General features: G+C 38.5%; 1 protein-coding gene across 4 annotated transcripts in view; it reads left to right on the top strand.

Moving 5' to 3' along the window:
* The window catches only part of LOC132825445 (E3 ubiquitin-protein ligase RNF38), a 163,763-nt gene extending 142,209 nt beyond the window's left edge, over window positions 1–21,554 (top strand). For 3 of the 4 annotated variants that reach the window (XM_060840744.1, XM_060840726.1, XM_060840754.1), the window contains 5 exons: window positions 1,123–1,226; window positions 7,105–7,189; window positions 9,676–9,797; window positions 12,104–12,203; window positions 19,737–21,554. In XM_060840744.1, the coding sequence (XP_060696727.1) occupies window positions 1,123–1,226; window positions 7,105–7,189; window positions 9,676–9,797; window positions 12,104–12,203; window positions 19,737–19,799 (474 nt within the window). In that variant the 3' untranslated portion in view covers window positions 19,800–21,554. Of the gene's footprint in view, window positions 1–1,122; window positions 1,227–7,104; window positions 7,190–9,675; window positions 9,798–11,106; window positions 11,280–12,103; window positions 12,204–19,736 lie in introns of those variants that run through there. The other variant, XM_060840735.1, reaches the window with a different exon arrangement.
* Window positions 21,555–24,019: the final 2,465 nt, after the last annotated feature.

The following is a 24,019-nucleotide window of genomic DNA, read 5'->3' on the forward strand; positions in this document are numbered from 1 at the left end:
CCTCCAATGCCAGTTTACCCTTTTTTAAAACTTGGGGATCAAAACTATAAACTGTATACCAGATGGAGCCTCAACAACGCCCTGTACAGTTGTAACAAGACTTCACTATTTTTTAAACTCAAACTCCTTAGCAATAAAGGACAAAATTCCAGCTGCCGACTTAATTTATTGCCATACCTACTTGCTAACTTTTTGTGTTGCGTATGCAAAAAACACACCGATGCCTCTGAACTGCACTTTTGGAGTCTCTCCATTTAAGTAATAGTATGCCCTTTGATTTTTTCCTCCCAAAGTGTTTTACCTCTCAGTTTCCTACATTAAACTCTGCACCTGCGAAGTTCTTGTTCAGTCACTCAACCTATTTTCCCTTGCAGATTCTTTATGTCCACATCACAATGGGCTCTTCTACCTATTATTGTATTCAATATATTTAAGGCAAAGTTAGATTGAAAAGGAAATCGAGAGTTATGGAGGAACAGACAGGAAAATAAGTTAAGACCACTAAGAGATCAGTCATGACCTTTTGAATGGCAGAGCAGGCTTAAGGGGGCAAAGGTTGACTGCTGCACTTATTATTTTATGCTGTTATGTTCTGTTACATCATTCTGAAAGTAATGTACCACTTTTACAACTCAGGTTTACTGTCTGAACACAAGCTTTTTTCTTGGGGATTTTGCAATGTTACGTAATCACTTATTTTGAGAATGCAAATTACACACCATTCAGTAATTGTTTATTTTGCAGTAAATAAGTGATGATGCTTAATTTTGAAGAAGCTCACTAAGATAAAATCTATCCATGAAAAGGTAATGCTGTCACTTTCTTGGTGGGCATTTTGTTCTGTTGCATTTTTATTTCACAAATAGTTGTATCTACAGGCAAACCTTCTTACCTGTGTGCAATCACTAACTATTCCCAGTATAAATAAATGTGGTATGTAAGGCTGTCTGTTTTGTAACCTTCACTATTATCTGGCAGTAAGTGCATTTTACCATGGATGCTTTATGTCAAGCTCATTTATTCATTAAATAGTTGAGTACAATTGCAGATTTTATTATTTGCAATGATGTATCTCAATTCCTACTTATGCATCTTGTTGCCTTGCTATTTTCTCTCAAACAGCCATATCCTCATTTCATGCCTCGAAGACTGACAGGACGCAGATATCGTTCGCAGCAACCTTTACCACCCCCACCTTATCACCCTAGCTTCTTACCATATTTCCTGTAAGTGAATTTGTTTCTTTCAAAGTGGCTTGCAATTTATTAGTGTACTGTGACATTTAAATATTTACTGTATAATACTTGAAAATTTGCAACATATTCAATGGTTCAACAAATGTACAAACTCTTTGTTCTAGAAAGGAAGGAATAAAGTAAATTTAAAGAAGCTTTTCAAAATTGAAAGATTTTAAAAGATTAAACAGTGTATTTTAGTATGGTATGGTACAGTCCAATTCCAATACATTTCAGGTTGTAATATCATAGGTTTTCTTTGTATTTGCTTGTATATCATTAAAATTTAGTATTCTTATTCAGTAAGATTACAGAGATCACAAAATCCAAACAAATCTCTGTCTGCTACATGTTTCTGGCTGTTATCAACAATTATAATTTGTGCTCAGATCATATATTTGGAGTCTACAGTTAGGATCAATTTTGCAAAATTGAGCTCTCTGCACAGTAAGTCATCTAGTGAGTGAGCTACTAGGTATTCAACTCTTGGTAAATGTTCGTGAGCATTAGTTCCAATTTACAAAGGTTGCAAAACATAAATGGGAAATTCTGTGCTGTCCTCACAAGTACTTCTGGGGTTTTATGCCTGTAGGCAGGTCAAATCCACATTGCTATGACCTTCACCATTGGTAGGGCAGAGAAGCAAGTCCTGAATCCACGCCAACCAGAGGACCAAACCTGGTTGACCCACACTGGCTATCCAACCAGCTGCACCAAGCTTCCTCCAAAGAGGCCAAGTTCTGTAACAGTATATGCTTTTGTGTGCATGTTATAGTTTGAGGTAATGGGAAGTGCTGTTAGAACCTTTCGTTTCTTGGAATCGCATGAAATTATCCAGGAATCTTTCCTACTCTGCAACTAGCTTATTTACAAGTTTACATTACGAAAACACCTTTCTTCGCCACCTAGTACTGGAGTGAAATTTGAAAACCTGGAACTCCTGATTCCGAGGCTGGGACACTACCACTCTATCATAAGACATCCCCACCCCCATCACCCTAGCTAAGCAGTAAATGAAAATCCTTTTGGCCCCCAATTGTTCCTGTTAGTTCTAGATATGTATTTTGATGTTTTTTTCAGACAGACTTGATATAAAGTTAGCAAATCAGTCTTTAGACCAAGATTTTAATTAGAAATTAGGTTAAAGTTGTTTTCTCAAACTGGTATTTCCAGCACTTTTCTCTGCAATTAATTGTCATCTTTGTGACCATAAGCTTTTCAATTTCCTCATCCATTTAATTTGGTAAGGATATGAGGTGGGGACAAGTTCCTGTTGCCTGAGTAAACAGCTTTCCACTCTCTTTTTATACTGAAGTTATGTTCTGATTCACCTTTCTCTTTTAATTAAGCAGAAATCTACTGCAGATTTATGACCTGATTTTAAATTAGACGAGTAGAACTAATTACCTTATGATTTAAATTGTAAACATCTGCAAAAGCAGACTACCTCTGTTTAGCTTCGCATTAAAAGTTGACATTTCTGCTTCTCATTCAGTGTTGTGTTGGATTTCCAGCTTACATTTTGTATTCCAACACAGTCAAGGGTGAAATCATTGCCATTGCTGGCACCAATAAGTTATTCTTGTAAAATATTATGCAAAGGTATAGTTGCACAGCTTTGTATCCAAATTTTAAAATTTGTATTGAAATTAGTCTCCATTTGCAAGACTGAAACCAAGTGCAATTATCGATTGGCTGTTGGAAAGATCAATCTAACGTTTACTAGTTGATTAGTTACACGACCCATTCAAGGTGCAGAAATGTTTTCACAAGTTTTACAGAATTTATTAAGTTTTCATGAAAACAAATTCAAAAGAGTTGAAACTTTTGGAATGAGTTGACTCATAATGAAATATTAGCTCAATTTCATGTTGTCTGGGATGCTCTTACGTTCTTTTGATTGAAAGTTTCTTTCTGTCATCCTTCTATACTCTGTACCACTAAAACCCAGGATAATGAAATAAAACAAAGAACTACAGGTGTTGGAAATCTGTATTAGCCAATACCCACTGTGCATGATGGTTCTTCGCAAACTCTTATTTAGTTAATGGTCAGTCTTGGATTGGCTAAACAATATCAATCTAATTTCTAATTTGATTTCTTAACAGTCAACTCACTTCTTACTATCTCCTCATTCATTCTTTAACATGCCAATCATTGTATAAGATTGTCCCCTTTAGCTTACCAATTCCATAGCTCCTTACCAAAATAAAAGGGCACCAATGAACAGTCAATGCATCTGCTTTGAGTATGTAGTTCACTACTTAGTGATTAACTATGACCCCCCCAAGACATATCTAAGAATTCAGAAAAATCTATCAATATCCTTTAACTGTACCACCATGTGTGTCCCCAGATAATTGCTGACACCTAAAACAAGTGATAACTCAAAATAAGCATAAGGCAGAAAAGCCTATTATAGACTTTAAATGACAACATTGAACCATTTTAAAACACGGTTGTATCTTTGGGTAAGGGTCTGTGACTGCTAAATATTCTCACATCTGTCGGCCTAAGTTTACACTGGCCTGAGCAATAAAAAGCAATAAAACCGTAACGAATGCACTTTTGACCTGGCCATATGATTTCTCCCCTGTAGAAACTGCTTAACAACTAACCACAAACAATATTATATAATTAATTAAATTAAGATTATTAATTATTTTAAAATAGCTCATACCTACAATAACATTTTCACTCGATCTGCATGCAGCTGCCTTCTCTTAGGAGTTCAAATCCTAACAGACATCGTTTTTTTCCACATTTCCAAAGCCAAATGCAAAAAGCATGTTTCAACACTCTCTCTTCAGCCTGGAATTAGCTAAAGTTGCACACACTAGCATCAAACTGAGGGTTTAAATCTGTATTTCTTGGCATGTCATTGGGCACCATCAATCTGAAACCTGAGAAGCTTTCTTTTCAGTTGGGCACCCCCCCTCTCACGCAACAAATGTTGCACAAGATAATCTACTGTACTCTTGGAGTAATTGTACCCTTTTTTGATGAACAATAACAATGCAGAGTAAAAGGTTACTGCGTAAGGCTGAAAACTGAACAGGAGAAAACCCCTTGTGGTTGAGTCTTGTTGTTAATGTCAACCTTATTCTGAATTGGGAAGGAATCTCAAAATTTTGAACATCTACATTGCTCAAGTATTTTAATATTTTTCAATTTTTCTTTTAAATTTAGCTTTTGCCTCTGGTTCTTCAAAGTTTCCAGTCCATAATTAGGTGTTTGTGAAGGTGACCAAAGTGAACAGCAATATTAAAATTCGGTTAAGATTTTTGGGGTACCTAATTTTTAAATATAAATGAGGATCAGAATAATTTAAATTTTAACCAAGATTATTCTGAATCATTTACCAATTAAATGCAACAGTAGTTAGGAGTTAAACAAGGAGCAGTAAGAAACATTTTGGATTGATATAATATTGTATTGTAATTACTACAGTTGTGCCCTTTTACTTCAGTATCTATCTCACTGAGGCTTAACACTACTTTACTTTATTAATATGAAATTTCTATATTTGGTTTTCAAGTATTCCTCCAAACTTTTAAGTGTCATTGCAGCACCTTTATGCATTTTAAATATCTGGAATTCCTTTGTTCTAAATGGAATCCCTTCTTTAGATTCTTCAAATTCTAGCACTATGTTCTCCTTTAAGTTCACATCAGAAAAAACCTTTGTCACCCTGACTGCAATCTTCTCCTTCGTCTCTGGATCCTATTTTTTTAGATTAACTTTCTTTTAATCATCTAAAAATACTATAATGTGTTTTACTGAAGGAGGTTGAATGGAATGGTGTAAACAGTACTATGTAGTTGATAGATTTGAATACTCCCTTACATAATTGTGACAAGCGTTAGCATATTTTTTCAGTCACATGTTTGCTTCCAAGTCAACCATGTCTGATCTCTGTGTTCAATATTCAGTGGCCTTAATTCATAGTAAGTGACATATTGTGTTATTATGCCTCAGACCACAGAATGGGCGAGCAAAATTAGTTCTTTAAAGATTTTTAATGTGCATGCACCCCACCAAGTGATCTCAACAAAAAGTAAATAAATTGCTAGGGTTACAAAGAATCTCCATCTCTATTAGTGCCATTACCACAGAACAATACCAATCTCTCATTATAGAACCCTTAACATAATAAAATACCTGAAGTTGCTTCGTAGCGACCAAAATTTGACACAGTACCGTATAAAGAGGTATTAGGGGCTATGACTGTAGGCTGTGTGTAAGGATCACATAAAAGAGAAACAAAAAGTAAAAAAAGTGGAGAAGAATTTCCAGAGCTTAAGGCCTTAAAAGATTAACAACTCTGGAGCTAATGGATCCTTTGATAAGCATCCCACCCATGCTCACCTCCTCCACCCTATCTCCGTAACCCCGCATTTACCATGACCCATCCACTTAATGTGCATACCTTTGGACTGTGGGAGGAACCAGAGCACCTGGCAGAAACCCATGCAGGCATGAAAAGAACACGCAAACTCCACACAATCACCCAAGGCTAGAATCAAATCTGGGTTCCTGGCGCTGTAAGGCAGCAGTGCTAACCACTGTGCTTTAGAAATGGAACAGAAGGCTTGGCGACAATAAACAATGAGCACTGTGCTGCCTTTGTAAGCAAGACCAAATTTGTTGCCGAGCCTCCGATGCCTTAAGTGATGACGGTGAATGATGACACTGTTTATACAGTTGAGTCACTGGCTAGGCTGTCTTGGCACTTATTGAGAGATAACCTTATAGTCTGGAGTAGAGCTACATGTGGTTCAGGTTTCTTGCCTGATCAAAATTAGTGAGCCACAGTGGTAGCGATCTACAAATTCCTAAGTTTGTTGGCCTTCTATCTGATGCAGTTTATGCCTGCTAAACAATCAATCCAGCTTCCCTTAGAAGATATGCAGCAATTCAGTACACACTGCATTTTAAAGATTTACTACTCTGGGCAGTGGGGAAAAAAATCAAACATGTAACATCCAGTCTTTTTCTGATCTTGCATGATTTAAACTCATGCTCTTGATTCTCACCCATCAGTCTAACAAAGCAGAAAGATCTGACCTCTTGACCATCTGGGCCACAAGTCCACTTCTCTAGCTTACCATACCAGGTGTGGTTTGCGATCACCTGAGCTTGCTAAATGCTGATTTGGTCAAAATATTCCTCTGACATTATACATTTGACATTGGCAGGCAGACCGGAGTGGGTATGCTAACTTTAAAACAAGCTTTTAGAAGTGTGTAAGAGTGTTTGGAGGGTGTCATTTTCACATTAGGGGTACCTTGCTTTTTAATTCCTTCCTCCCTGCATTACATTTAAAATCCACCTTGTCCCTCCTTCATAAGGTTGTCAAATCCCACTCAATTCCCATTACTTAGCTGGGTCCCAGACACTAACAGTACATCCATCGTGGGACTGCCAGGACTTCTGGAGCTAGAACCAATCTCATTGGTAATCAGCTCCAAAGCTCCCGTCGAAGGGAAGACCAACCATCCACTAATGTTTCCAGCCTACATGGTGGTATGGCTATTGCCAGAGTTGTCTGAAGTTTGCAGGCTGGCTGCTGATCTTCCAGTCTTCCTCTCTGCCTTCCTTCCTTTCCTTCCTCCCTCCACTCCTTTCCAACTCATAACTTTCTGCCTATTATTCTTTTGATCTAGGCTGGATATAACCTATATGAAAACTTGTGCATTTCATGCTGTCAGCCAATAGATTATTTCTGGTGGCCAAATTTTAACACTGAATGTTATAATTATATTAAAACAAAACCTTCAATTTTTGTTTGTTTGTAAAGTGCATAGTACTTAAAATGTGATCTTTATTACATTCCTTTTAAACAAATGCATAATATTTTTCTGTGCAGATCAATGCTTCCAGTTACCCCTGCTGTGGGACCAGCTTTTAGTTTGGAATTGGATGTTGAAGATGGTGAAGTGGAAAACTATGAGGTTAGTGTAATAAGTGAAACTGAGACTAGGGAAGTTTGTGGAAAGGAAGGTTTTCTTGATGATTAAACAAAAAATAATTCTTCAATACAAGATGAAATGCGATCAAAAGGGGTCAGTTCTGAAGCATGGATAGCCTAAATTTCATTGTAACTGAAATATTACCAAAACCTGATAGGGTAAGAAGGGCAGTGGAGGGGATTTAATCTAATAAATTAGTGATGTACAAACCAGAGGCAAGAGACTTGATGTTGAGACCAGAATTAATAAGGCATTTGGAATGGGAATAGAAGGCTTGGAGAAAGTAAGCAATGAGCAGCTGTTACGAGGGGAGAAACGTCAGTGGAGGCTTTGAGACAGTAACAGATAAGCATGTAAAACTATAAATAAAGATACTAGGACAAAGTAGCCAGTGCTTTAAAATAGAATCTGAATTGAGTTGTAAACAAGTAATGTCAAAAAAGAACATTCAGCACACAATTGGAAAGTGTGAAGCACCTGCTAATTGTGAAAAGAGTGTAACAGACGTGGTCTAGGTTTTGAAAAGAGAATACAACTGACAATGCTATAATCAGAAATGTTAGGAAGGATACAATTCATGGGAACTACACTATTTGGAAAGGATTCCATGATGGCAGTAGAATGTAGGGGTTACATTTAGGAAGCATCCTTATGGATCAGGTAAGAGGAGGAAAAGAAATGTTGGAATTCTTTGTGCATTGCAGGCCACTGTGCAATTTCAATTACCTGCAGATTTCTCTTCAAAGGTGCAGTCTGTAAGAACAAAGGGCTAATGGCATTGGGTTATTTTAACTATCCCAATTGGAATAAAGTTAAACATCCAGAAGTGCAAACGCATCTGCTTCCAGATGAGTACATTTTTAGCCTGGCCAAGAAAGGTGCATTGCTAAATTTTCTGTATTAGAAGAGGTGGTAAAACATGGTCAAACTGGTTGAGTTTCAAGTTGGGAAGGAAAGGTTGGGAAAGGAATTCCAGAAAATGGCACCATGACAACTGAAGTCATAATTTCAGGGATGCAGTGGATAGCGATAATATCTCTGGACTAATAATCCAGAAACCCAGGCTAATGTTCTGAGGCTTTTATTAATGATCTGAGGAATGGATTGAAATCCAACCATGGCAGCCAGTGAAATTTGAATTCAATAAAAGAATTTGGAATAAAAAGCTAGGCTAATAATGATTATATAACCACTGTTGCTTGTCATAGAATACCATCTGGCTCACTTATGTGTTTACTAGGTCTGGCCTACATGTGATTCCAGATCCGCACCAATGTGCTTGACTCTTGGGCAATTATAGATTGGCAATTAATGCCGGTGATGCCTACATCCTATTAATGAAATGAAAAAATACTAATAATGGGGAAAAGAGAATAGTGGCACAGTGTTTTGGTTTGAGATGAAATTTGTGAAGTGAGAAAGTGTCAAAAGAAAAAGTGATTTTAACATCAGGTGTGATAGATGTGAATGATATTTGAGGTGCAGTTCGGGTGTCCTTTTTGTAATTAAAACAAAATGGCATTGGAAGACTCAAATAAGCAGATGTTGCAATGTGTGCTTCTATCTGAAACAACAGTAAAGAAAGGGAAAGTAATTAGTGATAGAAGTAGGAGATTACAATGAGAACCAAAAATCTTCTGAATGATTAATCAAAAATTTCAGTTTATTCAAGAATGGATGTAAGGCACCTTGTCTGACAAAACAGAGATGGAGTGGTTGATTATATACCAAATATATGGACGCTGATCTCCTGTCTTTGAGTGATGTCAGCATGTAATAAGCAAAAGGAGAACGGCCATTTGGATCCGTGACGTCTTCAGAGGAAATGTGAGGGGTGTGAAAGCAGAGATTGCTGGAGATGCTCCAACAGTGAACTGATAGATAAGCATGCAGTCAAGCAAGGGTATAACACGATTAAAGCAAATGCAAGTTTGAAAATATATATGGTCTTTATTTGGAGAGTATATTCAGCAAAATATTGGATTTTTTTTATTAACATAGACATGGTAGATTATGAGTCGAGATTAGAGTGGTGCTGGAAAAGCATAATGGCCTTGTCCTATGGTTCTATGTTCTCCCACCCTCAGTAAAGTACATTCCACGTAAAGGTTTCAAATCCGTTAGTAAACTTGCATTTTGCGATAATGACCAAGGAATGTAGGTGAAAAATAACTTTATTTCATGTGGTGGAAAGCGTCTCACATTTATTCTCTCAATTAAATGTAGGAAGAATACATGCATGATATGTGTAAAAACAAGATTTACTTTATAATGGTCATGTATTTATGTGCCTCCAAATGAACAGTCACTAAATCTTCCAGTCATCTCAGACATCTGTTGATCTAAATAAATTTCAGGCAGTTAAACAATAAGTAAAATACTCTCACATCTGAATGTTGGTTGAGTGTTGAAATGAAGCAATAACTTTCATCTGATAAATCACTAAATGATGCATATTTTGAATGTAGGCACTTCTTAACCTAGCAGAACGACTGGGAGAAGCCAAACCACGTGGACTTACAAAAGCAGACATCGAACAACTTCCATCTTATAGGTTTAACCCTAACAACCACCAGTCAGAGCAGACTTTGTAAGTATATCTGATAATAATTTTACAGTAAGATTGGAATGCACCAAAAATAACCATCTTAGATTTTAAAGTGAGCGATGTTTTCATATTTTGTTGGTGTTTGTGTCAAATATACACAATTACCTTTAAAAGTAGGAGAGATAATTATAATCAAATGGGAAAGATATAGTTCCAGTTAGTTCAAAATAAAGTGTTTTTACTAGCACTGACATATCTTTACTGTATATCATGAATTTTCTGGATGCTAACTATTCTTGTGACAAGGATACATTTTTTAGTGCTGAATTAATTGCTTTATTAGAAGATAAATTTCCTACATTAGCTACTTTGTGTCACAGATGTGCATGTAATTAAACCCTACTAAATTTAGTAAAGAGACAAATCAACTGGACATTGATTTACAAACTGTAAACTTCAGCCATTGCACATAACATGATGTTGACGACATTTTATATTTGGAATAATTGCAAAAACACGTGGAAACATCGAATGTTGGAGCAAGAGTAGGCTTGCTCAGCAATTCAATTCGATCATGGCTAGTCGTCTTATTTCGGCACCACACTCCGCTCCCTCCCCGTACCCCTTAAAGCCTTTAATGTCTATAAATCTATCTCCTTCTTTCTTGAGTATATTCAATGAATTGGCCTCCTCCAACTTGTGTAGTAAAGAATCCACCACCTTCTGAGTAAAGAAATTTCTCCTCACCTCAGTCAGAAATGGTCGACCATGTACCGACAATGTGACCTGTTATTCTAGAACCCCTAGCCAAGGGACACATTATGCCTGCATCCAGTCTCTCCAGTTCTGTCAGAATCTTATACATTTCAATGAGATCCCTTCTCATTCTTCAACACTAGTGAATCCAGGCTTAATAGATACAATCTCCCCTCCTTTGACAAATCTGCCACTCCAGGAAACAACCTGGTGAGTCTTTGCTCTAATGCAGGTATATTTTAAGATCAGTAAGTAGACTATGACTGTATAAACTATGATAAACTCTTTGACTTGTAACAGGTTAGGTTACAAGTCACAGGTTAGGTTATTCTCCCTCACCTGAACACTGTGTTTCATAAAGAAACTCAACAAAGCAAAGGTATTTTTGAGTAAATGTTGGCCAGTAAGGAGGAGTTGCTGTGCTTCTCCAGTTCATTATTTCCTGATGCTGTTTATTTTTAAAATGTGGGTAAAACTGTGGTCCAGCTATTTATATGAAAGGTGCAAGGGCGATAATAGTAGATGGGAGATGTAGAGATTCTCACAATTTTAATAACAGGACCTCATAATTTTTTTTCTCTTATTTCCCACCCAGCACCTGACTAAATTGGCAAGCTGGCCAGCTATCACAGGATACAAGTCACAAGCATCAGAAGGCTGCAGCCAGAGACCCATGTGGACAGTCCCCAGCAATCAGGAAGTGTTGAGACCAGAGATCGGGGCTCAATAAGAATGGGGAAGTGTGATGAACAAGAGGATAGACGATCAGTCTTGGGCAGGGTGAGGAAAACAGAGGTATTCTAGGGAAAGAAGGCTGGAGACTTGGTTTGTGGGAATGGAGAAGGGAAGCCGATCCAGACTAGGATTAGGACTAGCCTGGAGATCAGGGTTGGTAGAATGGTGCTGAAGAAGAGTACCAATCAGAGGGATCAAAGCCAGAGATCAGAGCTCATGTAGGAGAAAAAGATGACCCTGAGGAGTTAAAGGTTGGTGACCTGGGAAAAGGTAGAGGAGAACCAGTTAAAGGAGATCAGAACATAGTAAATATGTAACAAAGAGGCAGTCAGAAAGAAAGAAGACCAAGACTAAGGGCTTGGTGTTGGTGCAAAAGTGGAAATTGAGAGAGAGGAAGGCCAGAGATTGGGGGGGAAAAGAAGTATCCTGAAATCAGCAAAATGGAGGCTGAAGTAATGGAGTCATAGAGATGTACAGCACGGAAACAGACCCTTCGGTACAGCCTGTCCATGCCGACCAGATATCCCACTTAATCTAGTCCCACCTCCCAACACCCAGCCCATATCCCTCCAACCCCTTCCTATTCATATACCTGTCTACATGCCTTTTAAATGTTGCAATTGCACTGGCCCCCACCACTTCCTCTGGCAGCTCATTCCATACACATACCACCCTCTGTGTACATCTTTCCCCTCTCACCCTAAACCTATGCCCTGTCTTGAGAGACTCTGGGAACACAGCAGCACCACCTCACTGGCCAACTAACTGTACTCCACACTTAATTTAAAATACCACACCATGTAATAATCTGTTGAAAACTTAATCAACAGTTATCCCTTTTTCTACATTTTATACAGATGCGTAGTGTGCATGTGTGATTTTGAATTAAGGCAACTACTTCGAGTCTTGCCCTGCAGCCATGAGTTTCATGCCAAGTGTGTCGACAAATGGCTGAAGGTAAAATGAACTTACAATCGTACACTTTGACCTGGTATCTATGTCTCCTCCTTCATTATTTTTATGATTTGAGTTTAACCTTTCTTATGCAAAAGATTTGAGAATATTTGCACAGCATTGATTCTCTTTATTTGCTATAGCTTGCATTGACAAAACTGTAATTAATTTGCTTCCGAGAGATCAATCTGAATTATTGGAAATGCTGTAGTGTTTGTGCTAGAGTTTGCCAAAAAACACTACCTTCAATCAACACAATGTTTTATATCATCTCAGTATGTCGAAGACATTAGAAATGTTCTCATCTAATACAAAGTACTGACGATACTTTATCATTGCTCAATTTGTGTTTTGACTTGTTGTTTCTGGCAAAAAAAAGTCTAGTTGAAGAAAATTGCATCACTGTTTCTAATTGCACTGCAAGCTTTTGTTTTGTTTAAGCAGTATAATTTCACAAATAGTTCAATCAAAAAAAAGTGTATTTCTGCAGGAACTATCATACCCTTGGTCTCAGTTGATGATTGGTGAACAAACTGAGTACTAATTGACAGGCATTTATGGTAATGCATTCAAATAAACAGCTGGGAAAAAGCTGATGTTAGAATATTGGACGTTAGAGCAGTTTCAGTTTGTTTATTTTGGAGAATGGATCTGTACATTCCATTTTTGTAAACCTAACTGTGCTTCATAAAATCAAGGTGTAAAGTATCTACTGAAACGTCTGTTCAGATTTTTTAGGAAGAGATCAAATCTTGGCATATTTATGATCGATTCACTTTTTTGTTGCATCCATTTGATCTGTATCGGGGCCAACAATCTATTCATTATAACATTCAGGAAACAGAGTTACCATATTTTATTGAATGAGTAATTTGCCTAAAATGATGATGTTTGGGCAGGTTCTGAGCCTTTACGACTCAGCATAGATCTAGGGAACCAGCAGATACAGCTAAGTGTTAGGAAAAGCCTGGGGTTCTGTGAATGCACCAGCTTGTTATCTCATCTAATATTATAACTTGGGGTCAGTAAAATAATATCTCTTGGTGATCCAAACTACATGTGTGCCACAAAAGTGGGCAATACTTAACACTCACAACCCACTTTACACACAGTAGGACTGAAGTCACTAGAAGAGAAAATTGTCGGGAGTAAAGTCCCAGTGTGGTTATGCCCAAAACAATTTCACGCACCCCGCATCTCTTTCAAGTGTGTCTGCATATTTGCATTTTCAGTCATTTGGAAGGCATACAAATGAACTTAATTCATATGAGACCCATGCTATAGACCAAGCCAGATTCCCTCAAAACATTTCAAGAAAGTGGCCCAGACTCTAACTTTGCTGCTTGTTTTAAGCAGGTGCAGTGCCAATATTCCAGGAGGGATGCAGCTGGTCAAACCACTTAGTTTTAAACAAAACATTATTTATTTACATAACTACCAAATGAAACATACACAAAAGAGAGCAGCACGTGGAAAAACTTAACTGATCCGAAAACCCAACAGATTATCCCAACTTAATGATGCTGTTCCCAATATTTGCAACAATCCCCATGAACACCCCTTGGCACAAAAGGTAAAATCAACCACAGGGTCTTATAAGAGAGAAGGGATCGACATGGACCTGCCTCTTTCATTTAGCTGTTTCTTGGACCAACAGCCTCAAACTGCCTGACTGCTTTCAGGAAAGTACCAGACTGCCAAAACCAAATCAAACCAGAGAAAAGCTGGACTGGGAGAACTGGCCACTTTCCTTTCATTGTGCAATTGTTATTTTAAAAACTTGAAAGCCTTTGGCCTGAGGCAGTATCAGTTAGCTATAATCAAACAGGCCCTAAAACCCTTCATAGATTCATAGAGATGTACAGCACGGAAACAGACCCTTTTGGTCCAATTTGTCCATGCCGACCAGATCTCCCAAACCAATCTAGTCGCACCTCCCAGCACCTGGCCCATATCCCTCCAAACCCTTCCTATTCATGTACCCATCCAGATGCCTTTTAAGTGTTGCAATTGTACCAGCCTCCACCACTTCCTCTGGCAGCTCATTCCATACATGTACCATTCTCTGTGTGAAAACATTGCCCCTTTGGTCTCTTTTATATCTTTCTCCTCACCCTAAACCTATGCCCTCTAGTTCTGGACTCCCCCATCCCAGGGAAAAGACTTTGTCTATTTATCATATCCATGCCCCTCATGATTTTGTAAGCCTCTACAAAGTCACCCCTCAGCTTCCGATGCTCCAGGGAAAACAGCCCCAGCCTGTTCAACTTCTCCCTATAGCTCAATTCCTCCAACCCTGGCAACATCCTTGTAAATCTTTTCTGAACCTTTTCAAGTTTCATAACATCTTTCTGATAGGAAGGAGACCAGAATTGCACATCATGTTCCAACAGTGACCTAACCAATGTCCTATACAGCCACAACATGACCTCCCAACTCCTGTACTCAATAAGCTGACCAATAAAGCAATGCATACCAAAAGCCGCCTTTACTATCCTATCTACCTGCGACTCCACTTTCAAGGAGCTATGAACCTGCACTCCAAGGTCTCTTTGTTCAGCAACACTCCCTAGGACCTTACCATTAAGTGTATAAGTCCTGCTAAGATTTGCTTTCCCAAAATGCAGCATCTCACATTTATCTAAGTAAATTCTATCTGCTACTTCTCAGCCCATTGGCCCATCTAATCAAGATCCTGTTGTAATCTGAGGTCATCTCCGCTGTCTACTACACCTCCAATTTTGCTGTCATCTGCAAACTTACTAACTATACCTCTTTTGCTCGCATCCAAATCATTTATATAAATGATGAAAAGTAGTTGGCCCAGTAGTTGGCACTCCATTGGTCACAGGCCTCCAGTCTGAAAAACAACCCTTCACCACCAACTTCTGTCTTCATCTTTTGAGCCAGTTCTGTATCCAAATGGCGAGCTCTCCCTGTATTCCATGAGATCTAACCTTGCTAAACAGTCTCCCATGGAGAACCTTGTTGAATCCTTTACTGAAGTCCACATAGTTCATATTTACCGCTTTGCTCTCATCAATCCTCTTTGTTACTTTGTCAAAAAACTCAAACCAAGTTTGTGAGACATGGTTTCCCACGCACCAAGCCATATTGACTATCCCTAATCAGTCCTTGCCTTTCCAAATATATGTACATCATGTCCCTCAGGATTCCCTCCAACAACTTGCCCACCACTGTCAGGCTCACTGGTGTATAATTCTCTGGCTTTTCCTTCCCACCTTTCTTAAATAGTGACACCACATTAGCCAACCTCCAGTCTTCCGGCACCTTACCTGTGACTATCAATGATACAAATATCTCAGTAGGAGGGCCAGCAATCTCTTCCCTATCTTCCCACTGAGTTTGAGGGCACACCTGATCAGGTCCTGGGGATTTATCCACTTGAATGGTTTTCGAGACACCCTGCACTTCCTCCTCTGTAATATGGACATTTTTAAGATGTCACCATTTATTTCCCTACGTTCTATATCTTCCACAGTCCTTTTCCACATTAAATACTCACTTAGTATCTCCCCCATTTTCTGCTCCACAGACAAACCATCTTGAGGGGCCCTATTCTCTCCCTAGTTGCCCTTTTGTCCTTAATGTATTTGTAAAAACCCTTTGGATTCTCCTTAACTCTATTTGCCATAACTCTCTCATTTCCCCTTTTTACCCTCCTGATTTCCCTCTTAAGTATAGTCCTGCTGCCTTTTTACTCTTCTAAGGATTCACTCGATCTATCCTGTCTGTACCTGATATATGCTTCCTTCTTTTTCTTAACCAAACCCTCAATTTCTTTAGCCATCCACCATTCCCTACACCTACCAGCCTTTCCTTTCATCCTAACAGGAATATACTTGCTCTGGACTCTCGTTATCTCATTTCTGAAGGCTTCCCATTTTCCAGCCGTCCCTTTACCTGTGACCATCTGCCCCCAATCAGCTTTTGAAATTTCTTGTCTAATGCTATCAAAATTAGCCTTCCTCCAATTTTGAACTTCAACTTTTAGATCTGGTCTATCCTTTTCCATCACTGGTTTAAAACTAATAGAATTATGGTTGATGTCCCCAAAGTGCTCCCCCACTGACACCTCAGTCACCTGCCCTGCCTGATTTCCTAACAGTAGGTCACATTTTGCACCTTCTCAAGTCGGTACATCCACAGACTGAACCAGAACATGTTCTCGTATACACTTAACAAGTTCCTCTGTATCTAAACCCTTAACACTATGGCAGTCCCAACCTATGCCTGGAAAGTTAAATCCCCTACCATAACCACCCTGTTATCCTTACAGATAACTGAGATCTCCTTACAAATTTCTTTCTCAATTTCCCTCTATTAGGGGGTCTATAATACAATCCCGATAAGGTGATCATCCCTTTCTTATTTCTCAACCCAATAACTTCCCTGGTTGAATTTCCGGGAATATTCTCCCTCAGTACAGCTGTAACGCTATCCCTTATCTAAAACGCCACTCCCCCTCCTCTCTCGCCTCCCTTTCTGTCCTTTCTGTAGCATTTGTATCCTGGAACATTAAGCAGCCAGTACTGTCCATCCTGAGCCAGCTTTCTGTAATTGCTATGATATCCCAGTCCCATGTTCCTAACCATGCCCTGAGTTCATCTGCCTTCCCTGTTAGGTCTCTTACATTAAATTGCATTTATTTCAATGCATCAGTCCTACTTGTCCTCTGCTTTGTCCCTGCTAGCCCTGACTGTTTGACTCGCCTCTGTTCTCAACTGTACTGGCTCAGATTGATTTCTTTCCTCACGATCTCCCTGGGTTCGTGTTTGTGCTATGTTCCCCTGAGAATCCAACACCCCCCTACATTTTCCAAAACACCATACTTGTTTGAAATGGGAATCATCACAAATGACTCCTGCACTAGCTGCCTTCATCTCTTACCTTTCCTCGAGTTAACTCATCTATGTGACAGTATCTGCAACTTTTTCCCCCTTCCTATACCTGCCATCCATCACATTGCCTTGCTCTTGTAAATTCCTCATTGCCTCTAACTGTCTCTCCATTCGATCTGATAGGATTTGCAATCAACGGCATTTATTGCAGATATAATCCTCAGTAACCCATAAACTCTCCCTAAACTCCCACATCTGACAAGAAGAGCATATCACTGTACCAAAGGCCATTTTTGCTTCTTTCAGTCTACAGACCCAGAAAATAGCACTGTCTTATTCCTCTACAAACACTGCTCCAGGTCAAATTAACACTTATGGCTTATGTTTTAAGTTTAATCAAGAGACATATTTCAATAAAACATATAATCAAGAAAGAACCCACTCTCCTCACTGCTGTAGTCTGACTGTAAGGCCACACTTAAAATATCCACTTACCTGTTTCTGTGCTGTGACCCCTCCCAAACAGGTTCCTCCAAGATTAGTTGTGAATTGCACTGTTTGTTAATTTTCCCAGACACACTCCGATGTCCAGCGATATATGAATTCAAACAGCAAAGGCAGTAACTGTACAGGTTCACTGCTGTGTCAGTTAGCAGTGTGGGTTTCTTTCTCTCTCTCTGTCTCTCCTGCACTGACCTCACCATGTGCTGCCTTTGTATGTTCCTCTCCCTTTTAAAAGTGCTGTTGCTTTGACTTTTTTTCTCTCCAAAATTCCAAAACAATGCAACAGCATATAAAACAGTAATTGCTGCTCATGGAATTCGAGGAAATCACCTCCAATATCTAAAACACCTCAAAAAAGGAGCAGCTATTACAACCGGAAATTTTTCCTGGTCCCCATCTTGGATTACCCAGAATCCCCACAAACCTAGACTTTTCGGAGCCTGTGTCTTTTATGACCACTGAAAAGAAATCCAAGGACAACATAATCTTTTTAAAGAAGCACATAATTACACCCAAGAGATATCATTAACTATTATTTTTATGCATGGTAGGTAAATGTACAGAATAGTCATTAAAATCAAATTTCACCTTGATATAACTAATTAAGAAGTTAAAACATATACTATGCCATCAGCAGACCCAGCCAATACTTCCTTAGCAAGAAGTCTTGTAATACTGATGTGTTCTGGATCTCCCTAAAAATAGAAGAGTTTGTACAAATCTATCGAAACTGGGTACGAAGTTTAAAAAGCTGAAAATGTGTTGTTGGAAAAGCACAGCAGGTCAGGCAGCATGCAAGGAGCAGGAGAATCGACGTTTCGGGCATGAGCCCTTCTTCAGGATTCCTGAAACGTCGAATCTCCTGTTCCTTGGATGCTGCCTGACCTGCTGCGCTTTTCCAGCAACACATTTTCAGCTCTGACCTCCAGCATCTGCAGTCCTCACTTTCTCCACAAAAGTTTAAAAAGTCAAGAAATACAGCAGTGAAATTTCACATACTATTTTTCCAGCATGTAAAATTGGTATAAACCTCAATACTACTTGAAGGTTATGACAACATATGTAGAGCTCATTAATTCTGCTTTAGCTTTACTATATATTGCTGAGTAATATGTGCTGTTCATTCACTTTATAGAGAGATGTATCATAGAGTTAGGTATAATGGGATAAATATTTGGCGACGGTAGATTTATGACATGATTTTGCCTCAGTGTAATTTTATTCAATTCTTTCTAGGCATCATCACCTGTTCCTGTGACACCTAATATGTGTTTTAAAAAAATATATACAAATAATTGTAAAAGATGTTTACTTTCTTATCGATTCATTTTTGTACTCTGCTACATATAGTTACTTTTGCTGAAATTGCATTGAAGTTTTTTTCAGTTCTTCATTGTATATTTAACCACCCAAGATATACAACGATGTTCTGTTTAACTGTGCAATGAGCATTTAACAAGCAAGAATGCAATAGTTTCAATATTTAAATAAAGCTGAAGATACTAACATCACCTGGAATCTGTTTTGGAATTTTAAAGTAACTTGAATTGGGCTAAATGCAAAATGTGCCATTGGATGCATTGCAAATATTTTGGGAGAGTTGGAAGAGGTATGCTGAATTTATGATTTGTGCCTTTTATCATTGTAAAATAAAATGCTGTAATGCATGATTAGTAATCTAATTGTTTATTTCAGATTCTGCTCCAGATACACAGGTCATCCTACATTTAACATAGGAACTGGGAGCGGGAGTAGGCAATTCCGTCCTTCTTGCCTGCTCCACCATTTACCATGATCATGACTGATCTTATCCTGGTCTCAACTCCACTTTCCTGCCTGCTTCCCATAGCCCTTTATTCCACTTTTCATCAGAAACCTATCTGTTCCTTTCTTGAGAAATCTGTTGGTTGATTCTGCCTCACTGCACCCTGAGCAGTGAGTTCTACAGATTCACAACCCTCTGAGAAAATGTGAGGCATGCTGCATGAATATCAGTGTCTGTTTTGTGTGAAGTGATGTATGGTTAAGATTAATCCATGAAGATACTTGTGTTTGAGACCAGGAATCACAGAATTGGTTATGACATTTTCTTAGTATACTTTGATTTTAGTGCCTTCAAATGTAATACATGTGATATATGAAACATGATTTTGCTTTTCTTTTTCTCCAGGCAAATCGTACGTGTCCAATTTGTCGAGCTGATGCTTCGGAAGTTCACAGAGATTCAGAATGAAACCAATCAAATAGCACAAATTTGGGTGTACTTTGTGGCATATAAATGAACTGTTCATTGAACTTAACCTATTGTGGCTTCCAGCCTTCCCTTTACATTAAGGGTCATAATGTGATGCAGTCATTTGACCTTCCTTTGCACTGTGTGATTCAATGACTTATAAAGCTTATATAGTCTTCACATTGAAACAATTATGGGATTGTTATACTAACAGTGTGATTGGAACTCCAAAGATTTTTTTTTTCAGCTTAATTTGTGTGTGCACTAACATTCCCTGGTTTTTGTGTGATCATTCCAGGTGTTGCTGCAGGATTACTATAGATGTGATCTTTTGGCATGTGTGCTTTTTTGATTTTATTTATATATATATTATATAGATTTTTATATATATATATAAATAAAGAGGTAGTTAAACTGTTTTAGCGATCTACCTTATAGAGCCTTCAGGTACTGTGAGTGAGTATGATTGTAAGCGTGCAAGTATTTTAGCCACATGTACTTCTTCCAGACAAGCTTAAGTACTGGCATAATGTGAGTTGTATGTGTGTAGTCTTAATTATGCTGAAATGTATAGCTGTGTTATTTAAACAGTACTAGTACTGTACACTGGTTTCTCTCTTTGTTTGCAGTTGCACACTGTATACTAAGGGTGCAACAATTATGAATTTTTTTTCACTCAGTTGCTCCTCAGTATTTTATATTGGCAGATTAGAAGAGCATATATTTATAACACACCCCAGCTAAATGATTAAGGGTGAAAGATTGTGCAAATTTATAAAACTATTATTACCCAGAGAACCAAAGCGGTGAGTGACTGAAATAATTTGCTGCGTTTTCCTGTAATATATGGTGAATGGAAGTCTTATACAAGCAGAGTGACAGAGGTTTAAAACTGGGTGTGCTATAAAAATATCATTTATTGCTAGATATTACTGGCCAGTCTAAAAATGTGGGTCTCAGGTGTGCAACAAAGTCCTATCAGCACCTTAAAATGTAACCTTGGTTGTTAAACTACTTTACTATCTTGAAAATTTTAATTCTCTGCTTTATCCTTTGATCTTAATATCCATGCCATGCCCTGTTCTAACACTAGCTTCAACTTAATGTTGCTTTCTTTTAAAATCTAGTTTGAGCACAGCATAAGTAGGCATTCTGCTCCAAATTTTATACTAGCTTTCAGCTCCGCCTTTCAAATTATATTTCTAACTAATTGAATATTTCTCCCATCTTTAATTTTTATTTCCATTGTATGTAATATTTTATATAATTACATTTCCTTAGATTTGGTTATATACGTTTCTCCATGTATATCTCAAACTAACCCAATTAGAACTCTTCACACTTGCAAAAGGCCAAGTCACAGAACTAAGCAGATTCTGTTTTAAAACTTGTAGGAAAGCATTGAGCAGTAATCTTTTGCCCCTGAGCAATTATTAGACCAGAGACCTATTACAAAGTGATGAGGACAATAATCAATAGTCTGAAGAGCTCCTCAAAAGAAGTATTTGATTCAATTCTAAGGAAATTTTGTAAAGAAAAATTACTATTTTTATAGTATAGTCAGGATTAATTGTTGAATGTGAACATTTGGGGATAAAATAGAGGTCATACAGATTTACAATGAAGAAAAAACAAAACTTATTTTTTGTTTCTCCAAGAATGTCATTGCTCAGTGGTCATCTTTGAATCTGTATTGATTATTCTTGTAGACTTAACACTTTGCTAGTAAAAATTGAACCCAATGTTTGATTAAAGCAATGATTGCAATCTGTTGGTTTGGAAACTGTTATTATGAATACAACTTGAGACTTATTGTAATTATTTAATGGTCACACCTACAGCAGATGATTTATTTGTTTTCTATTTGGTTGGATTATTGAGATGTTTGGGAACTTGGTATTGTCACAGATCAGACCTGTCTATAACTGCTTAACACTTAAATTGGGTGCAAAAGCAAAACTAATGTTCCCTTCTCCTACCTAATTATTTTTCATTTTATAAACACAGTCTAAAAAAAATCTTGGAACTGATGATTTCTGGTCTTTTGCTTCAGTTGTAGTAGCAACTAAATGCAAACCCCATCTGTGGACTCAAGTTTTCTTCACTCTATTTTCATCATGGAATAATGGTATCAGTATGTCAATGTTATTGGTTTGAAACATCCTATAAAACCGGATTCAGTAGAATTTCACAAGAGTGTTGAGTGACCCGACCACCAAGAAAATATGTCTTGAATCTGTGTTTTTGATTTTCAATATTCATCAGATGTAACCAACCAGTGTTAATTTTTCACACATATGCTGCTGGTCCTGAACTGAATGCTGTTTCTCAAGGCCTATCTAGTTTTTCTAAAAGACTTGCTGAAAGCTTTGCTCAGACATTTAAAATGCAAGAATAGATGCCTAATTTATCTGTCCAGTTATATGTACAAATATGAGCATTCTTCATCATTGAGCCTGAATGCATTGTCTGTGGGTTCTTGAATGGAAATTAGATATATATAAGGAAAATTTGCTGAAATTTTCAACATTGCACAATGAATTTGTAAACTTAACTAGAATGACCTGCATTTCAGAATGTTTGATAAATTCTAAGCCAATTGCTCTTATTTAAATTATTTATGCAACACAGCATTTGAACATCATGAAAGAGAAGTTGGAAATGTAAGCCTTTTAGAAATGATTTTTTCTCTTGTCCAGTCTCTTCCCAGTTACATCTATGATTTATCTGATATTTTATCATCTGTTTCAGAATTTCCAGTTTGCGGGCTCCAGCCACCTCCTGTTTACTATGACCGTACAGTCCCTTTACATGTCCATCCCCCATCAGGATGGTCTCGGGGCTCTGTGCTACTTCTAGAAAAAAAGAGCCTAAACTGTCCTGATCCACCACCACCCTCCTCCCCGTGGCCGAGCTCGTCCTCACTTCAAAAAACTTCTCTTTCAATCCTTCTCACTTTCTTCAGGTCAAGGAGGTGCTCACATGGGGCCCCATTTATGCTTGTCTCTTTCTGGGGTACATGGAACATTTCTTTTTCCAGTCCTATTCCGGTCACCAACCACAACTCTTTCTCCAGTGTATCGATGATCTCGCTGGTGCTGCTTCCCTCTCTCATCCAGAATTGGGATGGTTTATCAATTTCTCTTCCAATTTCAACCCTGCTCTCACCTTCACCTGGTCCATCTCTGACTCCTCCCTTCTTTTCCTCGGCAAGTCTGTTTCTATTTCTCAGGAAAGGCAGTCTATCAATATCAACTACAAATCAACCAACTCTACATTTACCTTGAATGTACATCCTGACATCCCACTTCCTGTAAAGACTCTTCCATTCACACAGTTCCTGTGTCTCCATCACATCTGTTCTGATGATGCCAACTTTGACGAAGAGATCTCCAAAATGTCCACCTTCTTCAACTCTTGATTCCCCAGCACTGTAATTGAAAGGGCCCTCAGCCAGGTCTGACCCATCTCCCGTACTTCAGTCCTTACCCTCTTCTCTTCCCTGACACGACAGAGTTAGAGTCCCCCTCCCTTTTGTCCTGACCTTCCATCCCACCAGTTTCCACAGTTAGAGGATTATTAGCCCCCTCCAGCAGGATGCCACTACCAGACATATATTCTTCTCCCTCCCTTGTCAGCCTTCTACAAGGACCATTCCTCTGGGTCCACTCCTCCTTCGCTCCCAGCAGCCCCTCAAAGCCCCAAGCACCTTCCCTTGGAACAGCAGAAGTTGTAACTTGTTGAAAATCTGCTCATTTATTTCCTCCCTCTTAAGTATCCAAAGGCCCAAACACACCTTCCAAGTGAAGCAGTGCTTTACCTGCGCTTCACTCAATCTAGTGTATGCTCACTGCTCATTATGTGATCTCCTCTGCACTGGAGAAACAAAGTATAGACTGGGTGACCACTTCATAGAACATCTACATTCTGTCCGCAAAAAGATCCCGAGTTTCAAATTGCCTGCCACTTCAACGCACCACTTTGTTCCCTGGCCAACGTTTGTATCAAGGTTGCTGTAGTGCTCTAGCAAAATTTAGCTTAAGCTGGAAGAACAGCGCTTCACCTTCTGCTTGGAAACTCTATCTACATCTGGACTCAATATGTAGTTCGACAATTTTAGAGCTTGAGGCACCTTCTCCATGTCCTTATCCTCAGCCCCATTGACAAGGCCTTTGTACCACATGGTCACTACCCATTGTTAGCTACTAACTATCACCATG

This window comes from Hemiscyllium ocellatum, chromosome 2 (genome assembly GCF_020745735.1).
Source record: "Hemiscyllium ocellatum isolate sHemOce1 chromosome 2, sHemOce1.pat.X.cur, whole genome shotgun sequence".
NCBI lineage: Eukaryota > Metazoa > Chordata > Chondrichthyes > Orectolobiformes > Hemiscylliidae > Hemiscyllium > Hemiscyllium ocellatum.